The sequence below is a fragment of the Ipomoea triloba genome, chromosome 5 (genome assembly GCF_003576645.1).
Source record: "Ipomoea triloba cultivar NCNSP0323 chromosome 5, ASM357664v1".
Lineage (NCBI taxonomy): Eukaryota > Viridiplantae > Streptophyta > Magnoliopsida > Solanales > Convolvulaceae > Ipomoea > Ipomoea triloba.
Window position 1 is genome coordinate 25580711 of NC_044920.1, and position 24143 is coordinate 25604853.

At 35.9% G+C, this 24143-nt stretch overlaps 5 protein-coding genes across 5 annotated transcripts; 4 read left to right on the forward strand and 1 right to left on the reverse strand.

Annotated features, from left to right (window-relative positions):
• Positions 1 to 1129: 1129 nt before the first annotated feature.
• Positions 1130 to 4696, forward strand: LOC116019342 (BTB/POZ domain-containing protein At3g49900). Its single transcript, XM_031259510.1, has 4 exons — positions 1130 to 1493; positions 1580 to 1649; positions 3124 to 3627; positions 3849 to 4696. The coding sequence occupies exons 1-4, from the start codon at positions 1282 to 1284 to the stop codon at positions 4644 to 4646; spliced, it is 1584 nt and encodes a 527-aa protein (XP_031115370.1). The 5' UTR covers positions 1130 to 1281; the 3' UTR covers positions 4647 to 4696.
• Positions 4697 to 8455: 3759 nt separating this feature from the next.
• On the forward strand, positions 8456 to 10343 carry LOC116020982 (protein SHORT-ROOT-like). Its single transcript, XM_031261568.1, has 2 exons — positions 8456 to 9405; positions 9702 to 10343. The coding sequence occupies exons 1-2, from the start codon at positions 8586 to 8588 to the stop codon at positions 10301 to 10303; spliced, it is 1422 nt and encodes a 473-aa protein (XP_031117428.1). The 5' UTR covers positions 8456 to 8585; the 3' UTR covers positions 10304 to 10343.
• A 3360-nt stretch (positions 10344 to 13703) lies between these two features.
• LOC116020988 (mitochondrial outer membrane protein porin 2-like) lies at positions 13704 to 16992 on the forward strand. Its single transcript, XM_031261575.1, has 6 exons — positions 13704 to 13883; positions 14012 to 14079; positions 15767 to 15877; positions 15960 to 16046; positions 16129 to 16340; positions 16425 to 16992. The coding sequence occupies exons 1-6, from the start codon at positions 13835 to 13837 to the stop codon at positions 16729 to 16731; spliced, it is 834 nt and encodes a 277-aa protein (XP_031117435.1). The 5' UTR covers positions 13704 to 13834; the 3' UTR covers positions 16732 to 16992.
• A 1471-nt stretch (positions 16993 to 18463) lies between these two features.
• On the reverse strand, positions 18464 to 19138 carry LOC116019225 (60S ribosomal protein L26-1-like). The gene has a single exon (XM_031259371.1). The coding sequence runs from the start codon at positions 19080 to 19082 to the stop codon at positions 18642 to 18644; it is 441 nt and encodes a 146-aa protein (XP_031115231.1). The 5' UTR covers positions 19083 to 19138; the 3' UTR covers positions 18464 to 18641.
• A 1338-nt stretch (positions 19139 to 20476) lies between these two features.
• Positions 20477 to 23599, forward strand: LOC116018940 (ADP-ribosylation factor-like protein 8a). Its single transcript, XM_031258996.1, has 6 exons — positions 20477 to 20780; positions 21992 to 22073; positions 22266 to 22298; positions 22438 to 22559; positions 23014 to 23175; positions 23280 to 23599. The coding sequence occupies exons 1-6, from the start codon at positions 20743 to 20745 to the stop codon at positions 23395 to 23397; spliced, it is 555 nt and encodes a 184-aa protein (XP_031114856.1). The 5' UTR covers positions 20477 to 20742; the 3' UTR covers positions 23398 to 23599.
• The last annotated feature ends 544 nt before the right edge of the window (positions 23600 to 24143 follow it).

Sequence of the window (24143 nt, forward strand, 5' to 3'; positions counted from 1 at the left end):
AGATTCATTAAAAAAAAAAAAAAAAAAAAAAAAAAAAAAAACCAAAAACAAAAACAAAACACTACTTATATATACTCATTCGTAGTCCGTAGAGGAACAGGTGCATTATATTGGTCGATTTCATAACGCAGAGTAGTAACTATCATTTAATCCATGTATAACATTTGGAAAACCTTCCATATCATTATATTGCCTCACCTGCCGGTGAGAATATTATCCCTTGACAAATGAATTATGTACTGTGGCATTGTCCATTAAGTCAACAATTCATTGATTGTTTGACCAAGCTAACAACTAATCATAATATAGTTCATCAGAAATTGGTTAGGGTTTGATGAAGTTTGGTGAATATATATTTTTGGATTGACTACACATACTCTTAATTTCTATCACATTTTTACTCCATATTCACATAACGTGTTCTGATTCATATAGAAAGAAGAGCGATTCATAGTCTTGATTAGTCTGTTTCACTTTTATTAATAAAATTATGACACGTGATAAAAATTTTACTGTATGAAAGTTTGTATATCATTTTCGGAAAATTATTCTGTGGACATGGGTCTAGCATGCAAGGTGAGCCTGGGTCCAAAATACACAATTTACCTACTGAATGTTCACAATTTAGGTATTGAATACAATTCTGAACATTCAGTATATAAATTGTGACGAATCCACATTGCGAGGTGGACCTGGTCCATGGTATAACTAGTGATGATTTTCCTTTTCGACCTACCAGCAAGCAAGGATACTTGTCCAGTTTTAATATTTTTGACTACGTGTCCATAACATGGTGTTGTGTGTGGAGCCCTTTTGAGATTTTCTTGTTAATCAGATTTTGATGTTCAAAATTTACTCTCAAATTACAAGCAAGATGTTTAAGTAATAAATCAAAATGTCAAACCCCAAATCAACTATCCTACCTAAAATCTATACAATTTTCATCATTCACTGCATACGTCTTAATCTCTATCACGCTTATAATTAATCCCTTTCTCTTTACTGGATGGTGTGCGCTGAAATTTCACATCGGAGAGGTAAATTGAGTTGTTTTCCATTTTGATTTCTCATGATGTATTAAAGCGAGGGATACATTATTTATGAACCGTCACATGAAAGGGGAAGGCAATTTAATACACTCCACCAGATTGTAACCTGCTACAGTTATTTCTCCCTATATTTATTGAACCCTAAGCGAACACACGGCGTTACACTGTATACCATTATCCGATTGATCCTCACTACCAGCACACAAACACTGTCTAGCTTAGCTTCCACTTGATGCAGCAGGAAGCAAAGGTTTTAGGCCGCATGGCGGCCAAGGAAGCGGCGAAACGCGGCGGCGATGAGCTAGGGTTTGTGGAGACTATCTACGAGGAAGAAGACGAAGATAGAATATACGAAGACTCCGCCGCCTCTTCCATCTCTGCTCTCTCTCCTGAGCTTTCGTCCCCTTCTCCGGTGACTCCTCTCCTTTCCTGTGTTGATTCCTGGTAATTCATCAGTATTCTCTCTCTCTCTCGCTGTTTATATATCTCTCTCTGTGTGTATAACTGTATATGTTTCTGAAACTGAAAAGGCGTCGAGCGGCCGGACGTGAAACGGATGTGGTGATATGCGTTCAAAATTTGCGTTTCCACTTGCATAAGGTACGCTGATTTTAATTGCGGTATACAAATTTCTGAACTATTTTGCACTGTTTCAAAAAAAAAAAAAACTATTTTGCACTAGTTTTGATGATTTGCTTGAATTAAAATCAAATTTTGTATTAATTTTGAAAAGTTAATTCCATTTTTTGGTATAGATTTATAGGCGTCACTTTCTTTTTATCAAAATATTCATTTTTAATTCTAAAATTATTGTGTCATGACCATTTTTAGTTATTTATCAACAAAGCAGTTTAAATATTGTTAAATATAACTCTATTTTGAATAAAATATTGTTTTTCTAAAATAGAAAACAGTTTCAATACAGTTTAACACCTCAAATGTTAATTTATTAATAAAAAAAACCAAGTATATCTCGTCCCATTTATTTTTGACATGACATAGGACGGTAAGACTTATACGGCCGATTTAGTTAAGACATCTAGGGATGTAGTTATATATTGTACCTTAAAATTTATATAGCTACTTTTTGTCACATTTTTTAACATAATTCTAGTACTAAGGAAATTTGTGATCAGACTAAAAATTAAAACACTTCCTTCACTCTTTTATTTTACCAATGATATTTACATTAAGTTTTTATTTCAAAATTGAATTGTTATGCCACAAAAGTGTGGTTGAATGCACAGAATTTACTCAATATACACTTTAAATAATGGTAAAAAATTTTGAATTGTTATCCGACTTTGGTTAGTCCGTGGTACCACTCTACCTTTTTCCTAAGGCATCTGCCCTTGCTTCCTCCAGAGAGGAATTATCTCCTTTCCATGATTCTTTTTGTTTTTTATTTTTCCATTTGGAAGGGAACAGAGAGTTGTTAAGCATTGACCAAAATACTATAGGCAGGTGTTACATCTCCATCAACATTAAATAGGTCAGCAAACTACCAAATTAGCTAATTAATCTATTAGGTTGTTATTGGTCCAAGGTAGCAAATTGATAAGATTTCTAACTTATTTGCTGACAAATGTCAATAACATGCATGCACTTCTTAGTCAACAAGTATTAAACAAGATACTAAATTCCATATATTTGTATCCACCAATTGATTCACAACTATTCTGTTCGTGTCTATTTTGTGGCAAAAGATAAATATTTAATACTATTAATTTTTTAAAAAGTCCCATTCTAGGTGAAATCCGTCTTTTGATCTTAATTGGTAAAAGATCACAAGAAGCTCAACTGACTTAAACCAATAAAATCAATAGATAGTTCCCACGTAGAGTCACATTTAAAATTTTGTAATTACCGAGTCAACTATTCGACTAGATTCTCTTTGGCAATTGGCATACCTAAGTGCGTAATTTCATCCCTTTGATCTAAAAATAAAAATTAAAAAAATTAAGTGGTATGGCACTCAATGCTCACCCAACACCCTGAGGAAAAACAGTGTACTTTTGCGCAATTAATGTAAAAGTTGTGGGCATTAATTGTATTTTCCTTTAATTTTCCACAGGAGCCGTTGACGACTAGGAGCGGGTACCTGAAGCGGCAGCTGAAGAAAGTGTCAGAATTAACCCTCCCTCCGCCGTTAAAGATAACGCCCGAAACCTTCACTATGCTGGTCGAGTTCTGTTACGATGGTGACTTGGTCATAACGCCGTTCAACGTCGCGGCACTCCGAACGGCCGCCGAGCTGCTGGAGATGACCGGCGGAGAGGGCTTGGCAACAAAAGCAGAAAATTACTTCCGACGCGCCGTCGCGATTAAACATGAATACACTCTGATTTTGCTGCGGTCTTCCCTGTCGTTGCTCCCGGTGTCCGAAACGACGGCGTGTCTTGCAAGCAGATGTGTTGAAGCGTTATGGGTAATGGACGAAGATCACGGAGTTACGAGTTGCATGGGCGACATTAAAGAGTTGAAACCCAAGGACTTTTTAGTAATTCTCGAGTCCCTGAACCAACGGTTGAGTTGCAGCCATGACTTGCTTTACAAGCTTGTTGACCTCTATCTTAAGGTAACAGCCAGTCCAGTTGATTCTTGAGTGATAAATAATGGACAAGGCAGAGACTTATTAGTGCATACCTACAAAGAGTCCACTACATATTTGACTTATCGCAATGACGGCCTATTAGCCATTTTAGTCACCTAGATAACTAGGCTGATTTACTGTCTTGTGGTCTTTTGTGGATTTAGTTTTATTATGGATGAATTCAACTTGGCTGTCATGTCTTGCAGGAATACAATGGGAAGATGACAGAAGAACAGAAAATGGGAATCTGCAACAACGTAAACTGCGCCATGCTCTCTCCAAAGGTTGTCATGCATGCAGTTCAGAACCCAAGGATGCCATTACGCTTTGTGGTCCAAGCCATGTTCGTGGAGCAGCACAACACGCGGCGCTCCATCGTTTCAGCCGCCGGCCACCATAATCACGCCGAAAACCGGACCAAAACCTCCTCAATGACCCTCGGCGCCGTCCTGGAGCGCGACGCGGCTCTTCGCCAGGCGGCTCACCTCAAGGAAGCCATGCACGCCACCGTCTCGCGCATCCGGAGCCTGGAGAAAGAGCTGAGCGACATGAGAAAGTTTCTGGCGGAACCAAACGACGTCGCGACGGATAATTCTTGTCGCTCCGCCAGCTGTCGCCTTGCTGCAGGCTCGCTGCAAAACAAGATCGGCAAGGGAGAAAGAGGCTCGGTTTCTTCTGGAAGTTTCCGGCTTAATTCTGAGAGTAATAGGATTGATAAGGCGGAGAGAGAACGCGTTTGTTCTTCTAGTTTTCGGATTGTTTCTGACAAAGATAGATCGAATATGGCGGCTTCTTCTTCCTCGGAATGGTCGCAGGATGAGATTCCGGGAGTCGCAAAATACAATCTCCCGCGGAGGTTTATCAGAGGACTGGTAAGCACTTTTAGAATATCAAAGAAGAAGCCAAAGGAAACTGCCGGAAAATTGGACGGAGGTAAAGCCGGGAATGCGAAAGAGGTGGATGGCGACGGAAACGTAGACATTGTCGTCATAAAGAAAGTGTAAAATCTCTTCTGTTTTTTTGAAATTTAATTTCCTAATTAATTATACTTAAATTCTTTTGGTTATTCCAACGTTTTCTAAATTATAATTGAATTAAACATTAATTAGCTAGCCAACCAAAATAATCTTAAACTTTTCCGTAATGGACTATGGTTCAAATGAAAGAGAACACATATTGTACCTGTTTGGTAGGCCTAAAAAAGATCCCCGGACCTCGCCCATTGTCCTCAGCCCACCCAAATTATCGTCCCATCATTATTACGTGAACCACAATTCAAAAATACATAAAATACATTATTTTAACTTATAAAATATATTATTATAACTCATAAAATACGTTAACTTAACACAAAATATATTATTCTAACTCATATAAAATATATTATCTTATCCTAGAAGTTTCAACACATAAGCACGGGGTACAAATTTTTTTTCTCTCTAACGTCAAAACGACTTAGTTTTGAACCGTGGTCCACACAATAATTTGCCAATTCTCGTCCTTGGCTCAAAGCGAAGACAAATTATACTCTCTGGACCATGGTCTATATTGCAATGTGAACTATACATAAATATTCATTTTTAGTACAGTGAAAATTCATTTTTACGGAGTAATATATTGCAAGTTTATTTTTAGGTAATATGTCAAATAATAAAATATTCAATACACAAAATAAAAATGAATCTTTTAAAAAATGAACATTTAATTTATTGAAAATAAACATTCAATTTACTAAAAATAGACTTTATATTTGTAGTTCACCTTAATTAGAATGTGATCTTTGATCCATGATATAATAATTGCAAAGCGGAAGTGTAGGCTAGGCCTCCATATTGACATCTTCGGGCATGGTATAAAAATGAATTCTACTACATGTACTCCATATTTTTATTCCCTCGGTTTTACTTCCTAATGTAACAATTGATGATTAGTTATTTTCATCTTGTGAGTCTCAATAAAAATGTTACATCAAAATTGTGTGGAGTAGAAGTTAGGAATAAAATTTAGGAGTATGAGTAGTATATTTTTGTATGAAGATTGGATTTAGGAAAGTTCGTTCAATGCTTAAGGAAATCAGGCATTATTTTTTTTTTTTTATTTTTTAAAAGTCTAGATTTATCAAAATTGTATTGTAGATTTTTAAGAATGTGATGACTAGTAAGTGTATAAAATCCTTGAAGGGGTGTGTAAAAAGGACAAAGCAATTACTTCTAAAACAAAGCAATTCAGCGTTCTTGATCATTCTCAAGCATTCTCTTGCAATTCTGGACCTCTGGTAACTCTGCTACGGATTTATATTAATCGGCGGCCCCTTAATTAATTAGATCACAATATCTACCATAATTATTCCCCGAGTAACACTCCATAGTAACCCAACAATATTGAAATGAATTGATGCAACAAAATAATACTAATTAACCCGACATTGAAATGATTTGATGAACAATTGTGTTGGAGTTGTGTAGCACACAGCTTGATTCCTTGTTCCTGTCGGCAGTAGCAGCGTCATTAATTTGCTACTTTAGATATTACCTTAGATCAAAGCATCTCCATCAATGGGAGATTTTATCAATTTATTTTTCATATGCAAATCTTGGGACACATCCCAACTAGCTTACATGTCCAAATATTGTATATTACTGCCTACAACAAAGCTAAATTTACATTTTTTTTTTGTTTATCGAATAGATTCAAATCTTACGCTATATGAGCGATTGAGCGCTAACAAAATTTATGAACTTATTTATATTAATTGATTAGTTAAATTATATTCGGGACAAACACGATTCAATTGTAATCTCATGGAAAATGCAGGTCCATTTTGGGGACTTGGCCAATGAGAATTGGTCATTGTGGTGGGTCTCTAAGGCAGAAACCATATTATGTCTTTTGAAAACAGGTCCAGCGAGGAAAATGGCTCCTGAGATCGATCTGATTGCAACTTCTCATTACTTTAAATCTTTCTTTTGCTCAGCAAATTAAAGTGATCTACTATTATGCTTTTACTTTATATTAAGCCTTTACTACCTTTTTAAAAAAATGATTGAGGCTACTTGTGTCTGGCGTATAATTTACTTCGTATATAAATAATAAACGTACAATGTAATTAATATCTTAAAATTTTTTTAAAACAACCAGGATACATTTTTTCAATTTAATATCGTAGTTAAATTCATGCAAAAATGTAAGTTATCATGAAGTAATCGGTTAACACGTACTTTTTAATGGATTAGAGATCTCAAAATTTTCAGTAATTCTTGGATCTATCCAATTGGATGTTTGAATGTTTCTAAATTTTCAATTGAAGACTGTATCTGTCAACTATGAATCCGTCTGGTCAATACATTCCAGTTAAGTTAATTATAAATAGAATGACAATTATATTATATTGCCAAGAATGTTTCAATTATAATAAAATAAAATAAAAAATTTGATGCCCACAGTCACAGAAGCCACGCCAAGTCAATACTTACAATTTTTTATTTTAGTTAAACCCTCCAAAACTGTTTCCATAACATAAATTAACTGAAAAATGGTCCACTTCATTGAAAAGAACAGTTTGGTGGTCGAATGCCTTCTAATACTTACAAACATTTAATTTTATTTTTTTGGTCATCTACTCCTTTTTTAAGCATTGTTTAGTCATCAGTGTGTACCTTTTTAAACTAACCCATCTGCCTTTTCTGGGTGAAGAAGAAACCCTAGTCAAATTACAGTACACTGTACACTAGATTAACTCTACAATCTACATATGTGTAATATAGCTCATAAATCACAAACTCCACAACCACTATCTTATAGTGTAGTGTACATAGAATAAGCTTTACCCTTGTGTGATATTCACAGTAGAAAAAAATCGTATTAAAAAAATCTATATAACAAATTTGACTGAGAAGATAGAGATAATATATAATCAAGTCTACCTTTTGATTGCATAAGAAATTGGCGTAGGGTGTAATCCAGTTTATTACGGAATTCTTTGCATGATTATTGTGGTGTTGACGATTCTTAATTATATACAGTATATGTTAATTTGATATTGCACCTTGTAGGACCAGCAAGTATATTAGACTCTAATTTATCCCCTTTCTAATTAACGTTGTCCCTGTATCATTAATTGACATCAATACATAGGAAAATGCATTTTGAAATGGGTGTCAACTCCCGGATTTGCAGGGAAATAATACTTTTGATTCCTACTTATAGAGCATACTGGACTCAATTCGATATTTATAAATTCATCAAATTTTGATCCTTCAATTATTAGTGTTGTATTTTTTTTTTCCGGTCCTATTGAAATATAATCGTTAGAGATTACTAATTTCTTCTTCAAAACTTAATTTCTCAAGACAAATTCACCTAAATTTTATCTTTCCTTTCTTATATTTCCCTCACAAATCTCTAGTAGATGAGTTACCAAGACGAAACACCTAATTTTTTTCTAAATTTATTATAATTTTGACCCAAATACCTTGAATGTGTAATTTTCCCCCAATATATCAAGAAGGAAAACATGACAAAATGAGGAAACTGAGATAAATTTACAAGTTTAGTCCTAAAAAATTAGGTTTAGAGGCAAAAAAAAAAAAAAAAAGTGTAACATAACTAGCCATTCTGTTTCGATGAAAGGAAAAAATACAACTATGTCAATTAATAATTGACGGTTAGTCAAACACTTGTGCTCATATGACATATAGTGAATCCCGTATAGACTCATACCTAATATGATGGGTTCTTTATAAGCACCAAACATGAATACACTCACATGATAAGCGATTAAATAATCGTGAGTTATGATTACCTCTCTCGTACTCCCTCGACATCAGACAACAACTCCACATATATACACATAATATTTTAATTTGTGTCTGGTCAAATCTAACACACATCCACATATATACATATTTAATGTATGTTGTTGATTCCTCGTTGGGTAAGCTGAAATGGATGAATTGTTTCTTCCTCTACTCACCCTTCAACACTCCGACGATCAATCCTTCAACTCTTCCACAACTTCCCAACAACAGCAATGCTTATTCACTCCTGTTTTCATGGATAACAATGAAGACGACTTTTCCTCTTCCTCTTATAATCCCCACCACTTCTCTGATCACTCTCACCACCAAACCCCCATCGATCATCATTTCTCCTTCTCCCCGGGTCTCGATCCCGGGTCGGATTTTTCCGGCGCCGATATTCTGCTCCACGCCGCCAGAGCCGTAGCCGACAAGAACGCCCCGCGCGTGAGGCAGTTAATATGGGTGCTCAACGAGATCAGCTCTCCGTACGGCGACACCGATCAGAAGCTGGCGTATTACTTCCTCCAGGCCCTTTTTAGCCGCGTAACGGATTCCGGCAAGCGGAATTGCCGGAAGTCGGCGTCGGCGTCGGAGAGGAATTGCTCGTTCGAGTCGACGAGGAAGACGGCGCTGAAATTCCAGGAGGTGAGCCCGTGGGCCACGTTCGGCCACGTTGCGTGTAACGGAGCGATCATGGACGCCGTTGACGGTGAATCCAAGATTCATATAGTTGATATAAGCAACACTTTTTGCACGCAGTGGCCTACTTTTCTTGAATCGCTCGCTACCCGAACTGACGACCCGCCTCGTCTACGGCTCACCACGGTGGTGGTCCGGAAACCCGGCGGCGGTGGTGGGCCGCCTCCGGCGGTCCAGACAGTGATGGAAGAGATTGGGAGTAGGATGGAGAAGTTTGCTAGACTTATGGGTGTGCCCTTTAAGTTCAACGTTGTATATCATACAGGTGAGAGGAATATATAGCTTGTTTTGGGAAGGAGATAATATAATGGTTTAATTTTATCCAATTTAATCATTAATTATAGTAATTTTTTTAATTTAGCCATTAATTTTAATAACCAACACAGGGAAAGTCTGTAAAATACTGATTAGGTAAAATCATTAAAGTTTAGACTTGTCAAGACCGTGTGATCGAGCTGGTGTGGGAAGTACACTTGTGACTTTTTCATCTGAAAATATATATGAACAGATTCTACATTGTATCAGAGTCAATAGTACTAAAATAATTCATTTTTTGTGCAGGTGATCTATCTGAATTCGATATTCTTGCATTGGATGTGGAAGAAGATGAAGCATTGGCAATAAACTGCGTGGGGGCGTTACATTCCGTCCCCAACAGCCGGCGGGGCCACTTGATATCAACTTTCCGGCGATTAAAGCCGAGGGTTTTGACGGTGGTGGAGGAGGAGGCTAATCTTGACGTGGGCGTTGATGGGTCCGAATTTTTAACCGGTTTTCAAGAATGTTTGAGGTGGTTTAGGGTTTATTTCGAGTGTTTAGAGGAAAGTTTCCCGAAAACGAGCAACGAGCGTTTGATGTTGGAGCGGCAGGCCGGACGGGCGATAGTCGACCTAGTGGCGTGCCCGCCGTCAGAGTCGGTGGAGCGACGCGAGACGGCGGCGCGTTGGTCACACCGCCTCCATGCAGGGGGGTTCAGCCCCGCTTCATACGGTGATGAAGTGTGCGATGACGTACGCGCCCTTTTGAGGAGGTACAGAGAAGGATGGTCAATGGGACAGTGTTCCGGGGAATCTTCGGCCGGAATATTCTTGTCCTGGAAGAATCAGCCGGTGGTGTGGGCTAGTGTGTGGAAGCCGGAATTGAGCGACGGCGATGGCCGGTGATCATCACCCTATTTTGCCATATAAACGTCACCATCCAAAATTGATCGGTTTTGTGGGGTTTTTTACACCAAATTGGAGTTAATTTGTAGATCAAGAAGCTTTGTATGTGTGTACGTGAATTTAGTAGGTTCATATCTTCAAGTGTTTGTTAAGAATGATAATTGATTTGTTGGGATTCACATGTGGATTTAAGGCATTATTATTTTAAGTTTGCTTCAAATATTTTTATGGAGTTGGTAATACATACAGGGTATTTGGTAAGCAATTTATTAGTTAAATTTGGTCAAAGTACCTACAAGATCGAGTACAAGATCCTTATACATATTATCTTGTTTTATTCAATTTAGTCTTTATATTAATTCTGTTTAATTTAGTCATGTACTTTAAAAAGCGGTATAATTAAGAACAATAGCTTATGTGACACTCACAACATTTACATCCCTATCATATCATCATACTTGCATGTAAATTCATAGAGTTAATTCCATTTTTAGTCATAAATTTATAGGTGACAATCCACTTTTTATTAGAACATCCTCATTTAGTCATAATATTATTGTGGTATGACCATTTTTAGTCTTCCATCAACAAAATCGTTGAATTGTCGCTATACTTTTTATGTTTATTTTTTTGAAAAAAAAATCATAATTGAAGACCGAAATGCCATTGTATTTAACTATATTTAAACATTTTTGTTGATAAAGGACCAAAAATGGTCATGTTACAATAATACTATGACCAAAAATGGATGTTCTAATAAAAAAAGACGTGAAGTTGATTGTCACCTATATATCTAGGATAAAAAATGGAATTAACTCTAAATTCATATATTATTTTATAAATATTTTAAATTAATTATTTGTCCAACAATCTACTCTCTCCCGTGCCATCTTTGCGAGGACATCTGCAACACAATTTTGTTGTATAAAAACATGTCTAACGTTGACATCCCAATCCTTGCATTTTCTTTTTAAATTTTAATTTATCCTTTTTCCTTAATAGTACGTGCGTGGTTGGTTATTGTGGTACACTATTTATGTTTATTCTATTTGTATTTCAAATTTACATTTTTAATATTATTTTTTTTTTATTTCAAGGTGGTAGTATTTATTTTAAGAAAGTGGATAATATTTTGTGACAATTGAAAAGGGAAAGTAATAAAATAGGTAAAATGAGGCAAAAAAAGGTAATATATATTAAATATATGTAAACATTATACTAGAATAATAAATAAATAAAGTTAATTTAATTTACATTTTAATTAATAGGGATTAGTTAGTTATTTTATTTAAAAATATTAAATTTAAGAATTGTTTACATCTGCTGGATTTTATTGACATACAATCCCAACATAAACCGTGAGGTAATTACAAAACTATAACAAAAGTGTAAATGACAGAGTAATGGAAACACCAAATGTTTTTGGTTACTTGGGGTGACCCTAATGAAATGATGTATTCAAATAAGCAGAATGTTGACCATTCTTATTGTGCATGTATGTTGTATTTATAGTAGGGGGGTAAACGTGGGAGAAGTCCGCGTATAAGGCTTAAAATGCCTCGTGGTGGAGCAACTTTGTGCCTAAAAATTTTGCTTAGCGAAAATGTGAGCCTCGCGGCCTACCACAAGTTAGCCCACACGGGCCAACTCGCAGGCTGACAACAATAATATATACACCATTAAATATATTAAAAACATAAATTTTTTTAATTAACATCAACACAGAGAATTTTTTTAAAGACCAAAAGTATATAATATTATTTAGCTTAAATTAATTATTAGAATATAAAATAACATTTTAAAAAAAATTGAGTTGGCCCACAAGCTAGCTTATTGTGACCCCTGTGAACCTGCATGAGGCGGGTTAGGGTTGAAGATTTCTATCGCGCGTGCAGGGTTGCAAATGCTCGCAAAATTTACAACCCGTAGGTTGTAGTGAGGCGGGCGCATCGAAACCCCTAATTTATAAACTCATATAAGATGGTGTCTAGCCATTACAAGAGAGCTAATAGCTTAATTGTGCTTGTCCCAATATGATTTTCCCAGTAATTAGGACTGACAATGAGAATATAAGTCAGTTGTAATTGATTTCATGTGCCTCAAGGCTATCAGTTGGAATCAGTCACGTGTTTCAAGTGAGGATGGGTCAAACACACCAACAATTTAAAGATTACTCCGCAACTCTTAATACTTTTCATCATGTTTGACCCGAAGCTCAAGCCAATGGCCTATTATCAAGTGACACACACTGACACATGTTGGTAATATTAACCTCACCAACATTATTACAGAGTATGTATTAGAAAAAATTATAAATATTTTATTTTTCAATTTTTTTTTAAATTTAATAACTGAAATTTACAACAATAATAAATTATACCCCATAAAATAGTTTGAATTCAAATTTTAAAATAATTTTAATATTTTGTTCACATCACGTCTATCTTATATTAATTTTATCTAAATAAGTTTAAATATTTATTTAACCTTTCTTCGTAGACTACTTTAGAGCAGACTTGGTCCCATTGGCTATTACGCTCTTCTCTTTATTCTCACGTGAAGACCTTTGATTTTTATTTTTCTTTATGAGCAGTGCACCATTGGCAAAAACAAAAACAAAGCGCGCAAAGGTGCATCACAACGTTTGAATGATTTTGCCCGTAAAAATATACAATTCTTATGTATTATTTTTTTCCATTGACACATAGCTATCCTTCATTAAAAATATACGGAAAAATGTCAATTAAATCACTAAATTATATACCAAAATCTAATTGAGCTACTGAATAAAAAAAGAGTTCAATTATACAACTCAACATTCAAAGTTATCCAATTTTTCTATATAATCGGTTGTTTCAACTCATGCAGGTCAAATAAGAGCCGTTGACATATGATGCGAAAATACTTTTTTTATTTTATTAATTAATTGTTGGTGTCATAAAATCTCATGAACCACTCAAAATTTAACATGCATGAACCTGGAACAATCGGGTATATGACGAAAAATTAGATGACTTTTGAATGTTGAGTAATTTAATTGAATTCTTTTTTTTTTATTCATTGGTTTAATTAGACTTTGGTCTATGGTTTAGTGGTCTATTTGTCAAAAATAATTATGTGTCAAATCAAAGTTTAATTTAAGATTTTAAAAAAAAAATCCATTTAAGAGGTTGAATGAAGCTTTACAAAAATAATTATGATATTCAATTACATTATTTGCTTAATTTAAGAGGTTAATTTAACATTTTTTTCTTTACAAAATAAAAGCATATATTGTCTAACAAAAAAAAAATAGTAAGGAGGACAAAATCAACGGTAGAGATATGTCTGCCACCAAAATCCGTCCCGTTCCCGACTTCCCGGTTACTACTAGGATTCGTGGTCACTAAAAAATAAAATGATAATAATAACAATAAAAACGAATTTCTCTTTGGAGCTGTCTTCCTCCTCGGTTTCCAGATTCAGAGTTCCGCCTTCCCGATTCTCTGCAATACGCTCCATCTCTGGTGATCTCATCGGCCTCAGACAAAAATGACTACCGGACCTGGTCTCTTCTCCGGTATTGGCAAGAAGGCCAAAGGTAAATCTATTTCAGATCCTCCTTTCTTCTAATCCATCTTCGTATCTATACGCTCGCGTACACTGTGTTTGTGTGTAAATCCTTCGATTCCGAAACATGACGTCGTTTCTCGTGCATAATACGCATAGATCTGCTGACGAAGGACTATATCTCGGATCAGAAGATATCTGTGTCGACCTACAGTGACTGCGGAGTGGTACGAATTCCTTGACTTCTCTTCATTCAATTTGAATAGACTGCTTTCTGGTGAATGGTGATTGTTTTGTTTCCTTTGCTGATATAGGTTAATTAGGCACTTAGGCTTTCATTAGAATGTAAGTACTCGTCTTAGCTAGATTTAGCTCTGTACGGCTCATTTCCAAATTTTAGGCTTGATACATAATTACTACCCTCTGCATCGACTTGTTCGTTGTTATTGGATTTGAATTTATTGTTATGGTGTATTAATCAGTCTATGCTATGAAAGTATCCCTGTTTACTTAAGCAATGAAGGTGGAGTAAAATAAGTATAATACGTAAGAAACGTTAAATTGCTTGGCTTTGGTTATATTTACAGTTTACTACCTCTTGATATTGATTTTCAAATTTGAGTAGAATTCTTTTTAAGCTGTATAAAGTACTCCAGGTTTTCTTAATTTGGAACTCACAAGTCGTTTTCTGTCTTTGTTACATTATTATATGGTCCAATCTATTTCTCCACATGTTTGTCTGTTCGTCCATTGAACATTAGGACTTGGCATATGGTTGATTCACTGGATATTTTGTGTTGGTGATGATATCCATTATCCCAAAGACCCAAACTAATCAGGTAAAGGTCCTTATGGTCTGGAAGGACACTGTATTATATCCTGTTGGAAACACCACCTTTAGAATCCACATTGCTTCACAGTGACAGGGTGAGGTTATGCAATTGTGATAACCTAGAGTCCAACATCTGTTGGGCTGGCTTTTGGGGGTTCATTATAAATATTGAGCATTGCTCCTTTGAGTTAGGTTGGCTATGACAACCCTGAGTCTCACATCAGTCAGGCAGCACTGAATGGTTCAATATGAAAATTGAATCCAAGGTCTTTGTGAAACAACGGCTCCCAGTTTTGGGAGGTATGGTGCAGTAATGCACCAGTCATGAAGTCACATTTTCGTTGCAATCTTTCTTCTTCTTATTCAGGCTCACTCATATATTCTAGACCTTGCTAGACAACAAGCATGTAATTTTCTAATGCATGCATTGAAACATTAGGTCTATAAAATAGCAAGTGGATGAATTGGAAAAAAGTTTTTTGTGAACTTTTTAACTAATTAAATCTGGTAAGGATTGTGGTGGAGACTTGGTGATTTGAAAGGTTGAAACCCATCAATGCTACAACAAATATGGATGACTTGAAGATAGGAGAGACATTTATAGAACTAAACGACTTGTCTGGCCATAGTTAAGCCTGATATATCTGTACATGCTCACATTACATGCCTTTAGTAACTAAACTTAATATGGAACCTTTGTATTTTTTTATTTTTTTTTATTTTTTTTAAAACAAACCCATGCATTACTTAATTGGAAATGTCCGACAAGATTACATCAGAAATAGGAGGGGCTGAACCTTCCCACTCTCTACAATCAACAATGAACACAGGCTTCCCTAGCTACATCTGTTACTTTGTAATTTTTAAACTGCATAATTGCTTACATTTCATAAATTAATAAAATGACCAGTTAGACACTTTATATTCATGTCTAGTTACTTCGAAGGTTGCCATTGATTTTAGGAGGCTAAGCTAATAAGTAAAGAGTCAATATGAAATGGTATTGTTTTTTCATTTGATAACCATTAGATTTTGTCGCTTTTTGTATACTTCGTAATTCATATTTCTACTGTGTGGTGTAGACCATAACACCAACTGCAGTTAAGAAAGGAGCTCTTTCAACTGGAGATGTAGCAGTGCAATACAAATATAAGACCACTACGGTTGATGTCAAAGTTGATACAGAATCACATGTGGGGAGCTAAGACCAACTTATTCCTTTCAAAAATATCCTTATTTTCACCCCAAAAAATTGCTTACTATTTTTTGTTGCAGATCTTTACAACTCTGACTTTCACCAACATTGTCCCATCATCGAAGACCGTTGCCTCTATGAAATTTCCTGATTATAATTCTGGCAAGGTGAAAATCTCATCCGTAAAGGACAGTTTAAGTACTGGCAATTTCTAACAACACACCTTTTCTATTGTGTTGTGTTATGCAGCTGGAGTTTGAGTACCTTCACCACCATGCAACCTTCACTGCAGCTGTTGCTGCCCCCAATCAGTCACCCATCATTGATCTTTCTCTTACCCTTGGCACTCCAACCTTTGCTATTGGTGCTGAAGCAGGTTATGAAACTGCTTCTGGTAAATTAACGAAGTATACTGCTGGTATCAGTGTAACAAGACCCGAATCTTGCGCTGCTATAATCTTGTGAGTTAATGATAGCTAATGCATCCCCATGTACATATGAGGCCAAGACTCAATTTTCTCATATTTGTTCTTTACTTCTTGCAGGGGAGACAAGGGGGACACAATAAAGGCATCATATACTCAGCATCTGGATGCATTGAAGAAGACTGCTGCAGTAGGAGAGATTGTTAGGAGGTTCTCCACCAATGAGAACACATTTACAGTTGGCGGGTCGTGCGCTATTGATCACCTGACAAATGTGAAGCTGAAGCTCAACAATCACGGCAAATTAGGTGCTCTCTTACAGCACGAGGTGATACCAAAATCAGTTTTGTCAATCTCGAGTGAGTTTGATACCAAGGCCTTGGAGAAGACTCCAAGGTTCGGTGTGTCACTTGCTCTCAAGCCTTAATTTTATTTTGTTTTTTTGACACCACAGCCTTAATTGATTAAAACATTCTTTCCCCTGTGATAACGTTGAAGCACACAATAAGGTTGCAAATACTTTTCAACAGATTTGGGATGACATATAGGGTTTGTTTGATTTAGTGGCCATGGCATGGTCTTTTCCAGTTCTGTTTACTTTTTCCTAATATCCCTGAGAAAACTGTCTAGCAACAATCTATTCATTGAGCTGTTCCTGGAGTGATGCAAAGTTTGTTTAATTTCCATAGTTCCTTTGAGCTCTCCTCTTTCTTGATATAAACTCCCCATGCCATATTATGTGTTGCTATTCTGATTTTCTTTAAATCAGTAATGTATGACTGGGATTGTAGCATCAATCCACACCCACATGAACACATATTTCAAGTTTGCACGCTACTGTACTGGCCGATTCAATTTCCCTGCAACAGTACTGTATTGCATCCAAGTCTTACACGTTACTAATCACTACGAAATAACCCAATGGGGCAATAGTCCGTAAGATCCCCAGAAGGCCAGAATCACACGCTTTACTAGTTAAGAAAAAATAAATGCATTGGTGTTTAGGGAGTCGATGAATATCTTATTAAAAAAGACAACTCAAGTACGTTAACCAGTTAGCCATCATGGATTATCTATTTATTACCATTCAACCAAAATATGTATAAATTCACCTTACAAGGTGAAAACATTATATTGCCAATTATAGTCACACAAGGCTGGAAGCTTAAAAGTGATATGGAACCAAGCTATGAAACATCGCTACTCCTATGTAAAGTCAATCCAAGTTCTTTTTCTTTTTTTTTTTCAAAAAAATGGGGAAAAAATGCATTATAGATTGCCCTAAACTAGTAAAAGAATAGAAGAATCCAAATACATTAAAGATATCAACTAATAAAACCTTAAAACTTGAAATAATCAACCAAAGTACTCACCACCTTACTGAAAACAGTTAGTAATAATAGTTCAGAATTTGAGTAAATGATGAGAAATGAAGTCTCTAACAATATTCAACATCAGAGATAGTTGAGATCAGAAGAAATGATTTTTACAGATACTTAAAGAATTTAATGGAGACAATTTACTGCAAAAAAAAACACATCAAAGGAGACAATTTACAATGAAAGGAGATTGTGCAATGGGAGAAGATCAAAGGGAAAAAATCTAATTGAGAAAAAGAGGCTTTTTCGATATGGATGGAAACTAAATTCAGCCAGATAAAGAATGGTTATCTAGAAAGATGCTGACTAAGGTGATGATTCGAAAAAAGAAATCAAATTGTGGCAAGATAAAATGTGATGTAAGTATCCCTATCTAACCGAGATTATAATCCTAGATCTGATCTTGCTTTATACAAACTAATGAACCAAAAAACCACTCACAGTTTACTAGCAACCAGATATACAAAAAAATCAATTCAACATGTGCCAACAGAAGCTCTGGAACTTGCTCAACTTAGAACTGATATTAGCAAAGGTTCAATAACCTAGTTCCTTAGAAATATTGTAACACATAAAATGCACAGTAAAATCCAAAGAAATGAAAAACATATCAGCTACAATTCTAGAGCTTTCGAATTGACACATATCACAATTCTATTTCAAAGCAAATCAAGACCTTCACAACTAGTACCAGCAACAGAAGATATGCCTAATTGATTTGCAAGCATAAACACAAACACATGACATATGGAGCACAGAAGATTATCAACACCAAAATAATACGGTTCAAAACTATTGTCACAATTCGATTAAACTTTAAACCAATATAGAAAGCTGCGAACCAGTTTCAAAGTCTTGCAAAATGCAGGAAGTCTTAGCATCTCAATAAGCAAAAATTTAACAATGTAAGATATAATAGTGATAAAAGTGTACCAAAAACTAACAGACAAGCTCAAAATTAATCAACAGTCTGCATGATGTCCTCAGCGGTGAACTTGGTTCCCTTATCCTTGTCATGGGCGGCGCGGCCCTTAGCCTTGCGATCGATAAGCGACTTGCGGTCCTTGTCGAGGCGGAGCTTGGTGATAACAACCTTGGAAGGATGGATGCCGACGTTGACAGTGGATCCGTTAACCTTCTCCCGAGTAATGCGCTCGATGTGAATCACCCATTTCTTACGGTAAACCTGAACTACCTTTCCTTCACGGCCCTTGTACGTCCCGCGAACAACTTGAACCTCGTCGTCCTTCCTCACCGGCATCGACCTCACGTTGTACTTGGAGCGCTGGTCGGCCGACAACGGCGCGCTCATAAGCACCCTGCGGACGCTAGACGGCGCCGTGAAGTGAGCCTTCCTGCTCTTGCGGCGGGAGGAGGAAACTCTCGGGTTGTACTTCATCTTCGCTGGCGTCTCAGTTCTCTCTCTCTCACTCTGCAACCGCGCCCGTTTGAGAAGACGAAACTAGGGTTTTCCGGTATTTATCTCCGGTTTGAATGAGTCGGCCTGTCAGACAACCCTGGGCGTTTTGGGCTTGTGAGAAATTTAATTGGGCCGTATCCATAACCTGTAAAATGGGCCCATGGAAACCCCTTAGGCAAATTATATTGTGCATTTGTGCACCACGAATATTTAGTATATCAAATGTTTATTTTTAATGTATTGAAAGTTATATTTTGATAATATATACTTAATTATGAACATTTATATATTAAAAATGAACCTCATGTCAATCATCTATCTTGCAAGGTGGAGCATTGATATGGTAAATTCATTTGGGTATACATATTTGTATGTGATATTGTAAGTTGAGATATAGTCGCTCAGAAAGTCGAGATCAATAGTTGAAGGCTCCCAAGCTTATGCGTAGTTTATTCTATAAAGAGAATTGGAAAAAGTCATGTGTACAAGTGTTAGGTGTGGTATTTATAGGAGATGTTGGAGGAACACATGCTAGGGGACCGCCATGTACACCACATAAGTATTCACGTGTAATGAGATGCCTGGTTATCCAATAGTTATTAGGCCCAGATCAAGTGTTACTGTTAGTGCATGTTTTTAAAGGTTATATATGAGGCTCGCGACCGAGGTCAAGCATTCAGGTCAGTGCTAGGCACAAAAGGGTAAGAACAGAGACTTTTTTAGCCAATGAGGGAAATAATCCTAATGTCGGGCCAATTGATGCTTGCTCATGTTCGGGACAAGGTGGTGAAGGATCCTTGATGAACGCGTGATCGGTCCCGATTGAGTGCCTCGTACTTATAAGGCAGCATATCGGGATATATTCTCCATCAACCATAATCCATGATATAACCCCTTACCATCCAACATTGCAAATTATATTGTGATTTAAGAATATGGTCTACCATGCATTGATGCACATAATCTTGATTATATACCGTTTCAATTAATATATTTTGTACATTCAGTAAATATGTTATTTAAATATACATAATCTATTAATTGATATTACATAATATAATAACGGTATGTACATAATATGAACAAGGATTTACTATACTCATCGACTCAGGTGGCTCATGACCCACGATGTAATGATTGGTCCAACGATCCAACGGTTAAAAAAGTGCCAGCTTCCAATTGGCCAATTATTCACAAGGGGGAGGACCACAAGATACTCACCTGTGATTGGCACACGTAGCTGACCGACTCATCAGATAAGTAGGCAAAATTAGGGGTCAATTCGTAAAAAGGTGATATTTTGGGGGTGATTTCAAAATTTAAAGTGTCATCTACTATTCTACTCCACCGCAAAATTATTAATCATATCCTAGCAGGCAGTAGGAGGTGAAAATTGAAAATGGCGATGAGTGATGAAATGGCGATTAGTATCTTTATTTGTACGCACATTCACACGTACGTATGACACAACCAACCATAAACAGTGACGAACTTTCGTTAAGGAAAAGCGTCGGATTAAACTAACACAGAGAAGAGGAGAGTAGTGTCTTCTGACTTCTCTGTGTTGAGAGAAATCTCTCTCTCTCTCTCTCTTCTGTTCGCGCAATTTTTCGCAGATCTCTTCGCCTCTGTTCCGGCCATGGGTATTTGGGAAGCTTTTCTCAATTGGCTCCGAAGGTGAAGCCCTCTCTCTCGTTTGCCCCTATGATATATGTGTCTGTATAGCACAAATGTGTTTGGAAATAAAATTATTCAAATTTTGAACCTTCTATGCAGAATTTTTGGTATATGTCTTGTTCCATGCTGTAGGATCTGTGCTGTGCTGTCCTGTTCTGTTTCATTTTTTGTTTAAATTAAAATATTTGGTGAAAATTTTGATTTTTTTGAATAGTTGCAAGTGTCTTCAATGGCAAGGCTATTGGGGATGAAAGAAAACAGAAACTGCAGGCTATGTGTTTGCTTTTATGCCTGTGATAGGTCAAACTATGTTTAAAAGAGGAATCTCTGGCTAGTGTGGAACCTAATGGACTAATGGTTATATTGCATTTTTTTTTTTTTTTTTTGAGAACAGATGGTTATATTGCATATTCATTTTCCTATCATCACATGAAATTCCCTCCTTTTTGGCATTTTATCCCTTCTGCCAGATCGTTTTTTTATTGAAATAAGAAATTATTAGGATACTTGTTTCTTAATGTCTGGTTTTGATGCTCGGGTGTGCACTTAAGTTATTTTAACTAGGGAAAATCTCCCCAATTCTATTGAGGCCATTTTATAGATATACACAAACACTAGAAGTTCACTTTTGACAATTTCCATATGCATAAAGGGAAAAATTAGTTGGATTTTTGAAAGGCAAGGTTAGAACTTCATTCTTAAATTTCTGAGTAATTTAGTCTTGGAGAAAAGCAAGCTCCAGATAATGGATCATTGGATGGAATGACTGATAGCAGTACTAGTGAGTCAGACATACATTCCATCTCCTGCATAGATATGACTGATCGTTTTTGCCTTGTTGGAGCATAAAATAGCTAATATGAGTATGATTCTGCATACCTGTTCTTACCAAGAAACAATATATGATTTGTAAAGAATGGTTTGGGCTATCTTCTACTTATCTTTTAGCATTTGGAGGTTCAATCCTTATGTATCTCTCTGTTTGCCCTAAAACTTCCACATGCCTTTGAGGTGGTCAAAATATCGCTCAACCGAAGATACTAATTGTTTGCTAATTGACCAGTCTTTTTTGCTGTGTATTTTTGTTTCTAATTTTTATTCACATTTGTTTTTCCGTTTACAAGTACATGTTTTCTTACTAAACTTTTGTACTTATTTAGGTCTTATTATTTCTAGAACTGAATGAGCTTACAAATTTCATGTTGTTTCAGCCTATTTTTCAAACAGGAGATGGAGCTTTCTCTGATAGGCTTGCAAAATGCTGGAAAAACTTCTCTTGTTAATGTTGTTGCTGTAAGTATATAATTAGAGTATAGAGAGATCACTACATTAGGCTTTTCCCTTGTTTTTCTTCTATATCCGACTGTCATATGACTATATGAGTTTTGTTGGATCATCATCCTCACTATCAAAATAAAGAAAAAAAGTTAGCTTTGTTGGATCTGATGCCTTGACAAATTGTCTCTAACTTGTTTTCATTTGTAGACTGGTGGATATAGTGAAGACATGATACCAACGGTGAGTTTTTTCATATAAGCATTTAACTTCAAGCAATGCCTCACCCTCACACTTCAAATTGGTCCGTGTTAACTTTTGAAAATGAGACTAGATATTGTTTGATATCAGGTAGGATTTAATAGATATTGTTTGATATCAGGTAGGATTTAATATGCGGAAGGTGACTAAAGGCAATGTCACTATAAAGTTGTGGGACCTTGGAGGTCAACCAAGATTCCGTAGTATGTGGGAGAGATATTGCCGTGCAGTTTCAGCAATAGTGTATGTATCTCTTTTCCAGCTCTTGTTAATTGTATGACTAATTGCTTGCCATCTTAGAAGGGAGTTAAATCACCAATAATGTGTTTGTTATTTATTTTAGTAGCCCTGTGCTAATATCTGAGCCACTGTAACAGGATAAGACTTTAAGTCATGTTCATTGATATTATTAGCATCATGTGTGATATTATTTTTTCCTTGTCTGGCCTGAAGAGTGTGGTCTTATCATACTTTTCCTTGTCTAGCATGAAGGGTTCATGTGATAACTGATAATAATAATTTAAGGTATCAATAGGAGGTATTCTTCTCTAATATTGGTTTAACTGTAATTAATGTTCCCCCTTTTTTGGTGCTTTTCTGAATAATTGTGTCAAGATTCTTATGAAATCTGAGGGAAGCATCAGATCAGATTTAGTGACAGAGCTGCTGATTCTTTTAACCTGATGCTTTTCTGCAGTTACGTTGTTGATGCTGCAGACCATGACAACCTCAGCATTTCAAAAAGCGAGCTCCATGACCTTCTGAGCAAACCATCATTGAGTGGAATTCCATTGCTCGTCCTGGGCAACAAAATCGACAAGTCTGGTGCCCTTTCCAAACAGGCTTTGACTGATCAGATGTGAGGATGCAATCAAATGTTTTGCACACTTTTTTTGCTTTAAAAAAAAACAAAACCTTTAAATTCAGAGTTCGGTTCATGTTCTAATATTCGTGATTTTGCAGGGGATTGATATCAATAACAGATCGAGAGGTTTGCTGCTTCATGATATCGTGCAAGAACTCTACCAACATCGACTCAGTTATTGATTGGCTGGTAAAACACTCCAAGTCAAAGAGCTGAGGATGAATCTCCTTTCCTGTACTTCTAAGTTAACTGATATTTGGGGTTTTCTTTCTTTTTTGGTCTTCTGCTTGTGTAGTAAATTATGGAGTACTAAATTATTTCTGTCAATTCAAAAGTGTCAACTGTTTCTGTTCATGAGCTTGTTTTTGTTCCCCTGTTCTGGAACCTGAAGCGTTTGGTAAATGGGTTTTGGAGTATAGAATCGGAACCAAATCTGCTATTATTAGTGTATGTTTTAAAAGTTTGATTGATGCGTTACAACCTAAATCATGGCATGCGGTATAAAAGATAAAAGATTTAAAATTTTGAGTGATGAGGGAGGGTGTGGGGTAAATTTTGTCTTATGCTTTTAACCGGTAACAGATAACAAAAGATCACAACGAATAAAGTCAACACAAAAAATTTCACTATCCCACAGGGAGTCTAACGTGTTGGATGTTCCTGAATTAAAAATGATTTTTCTTTAATTATCAATTAATTTTAAGTACCGTAATTTTTACTAAAAGTTTCACTATTCTTCATATTTAAGCATATCTAGTATTTTAAACAAAGAATTTTTTTTTTATTTTTCGTTTCTGGACTATTATACATTTATTAAATTTGATCTTTAACTATTAATATTTTCAAATTAGGTACATGACTATGTAATTTGTATCACATTTGATCATTGACTATTATTATTATTATTATCAAATTAAGTGCATGACTTTGTATTTTGTATCACATTTGGTAATATAACTATT

Coding starts and splice junctions, on each gene's coding strand:
- LOC116020982 (XM_031261568.1), top strand. CDS start 8,586: ATGGATGAATTGTTTCTTCCTCTACTCACCCTTCAACACTCCGACGAT. Junction 9,406..9,701: donor CAACGTTGTATATCATACAG/GTGAGAGGAATA, acceptor TTTTTTGTGCAG/GTGATCTATCTGAATTCGAT.
- LOC116019342 (XM_031259510.1), top strand. CDS start 1,282: ATGCAGCAGGAAGCAAAGGTTTTAGGCCGCATGGCGGCCAAGGAAGCG. Junction 1,650..3,123: donor TGCGTTTCCACTTGCATAAG/GTACGCTGATTT, acceptor AATTTTCCACAG/GAGCCGTTGACGACTAGGAG. Junction 3,628..3,848: donor TTGTTGACCTCTATCTTAAG/GTAACAGCCAGT, acceptor CATGTCTTGCAG/GAATACAATGGGAAGATGAC.
- LOC116019225 (XM_031259371.1), bottom strand. CDS start 19,082: ATGAAGTACAACCCGAGAGTTTCCTCCTCCCGCCGCAAGAGCAGGAAG.
- LOC116018940 (XM_031258996.1), top strand. CDS start 20,743: ATGGGTATTTGGGAAGCTTTTCTCAATTGGCTCCGAAG. Junction 22,074..22,265: donor CTCTTGTTAATGTTGTTGCT/GTAAGTATATAA, acceptor TTTCATTTGTAG/ACTGGTGGATATAGTGAAGA. Junction 22,299..22,437: donor GTGAAGACATGATACCAACG/GTGAGTTTTTTC, acceptor GTTTGATATCAG/GTAGGATTTAATATGCGGAA.
- LOC116020988 (XM_031261575.1), top strand. CDS start 13,835: ATGACTACCGGACCTGGTCTCTTCTCCGGTATTGGCAAGAAGGCCAAA. Junction 13,884..14,011: donor TATTGGCAAGAAGGCCAAAG/GTAAATCTATTT, acceptor TAATACGCATAG/ATCTGCTGACGAAGGACTAT. Junction 14,080..15,766: donor CCTACAGTGACTGCGGAGTG/GTACGAATTCCT, acceptor TGTGTGGTGTAG/ACCATAACACCAACTGCAGT.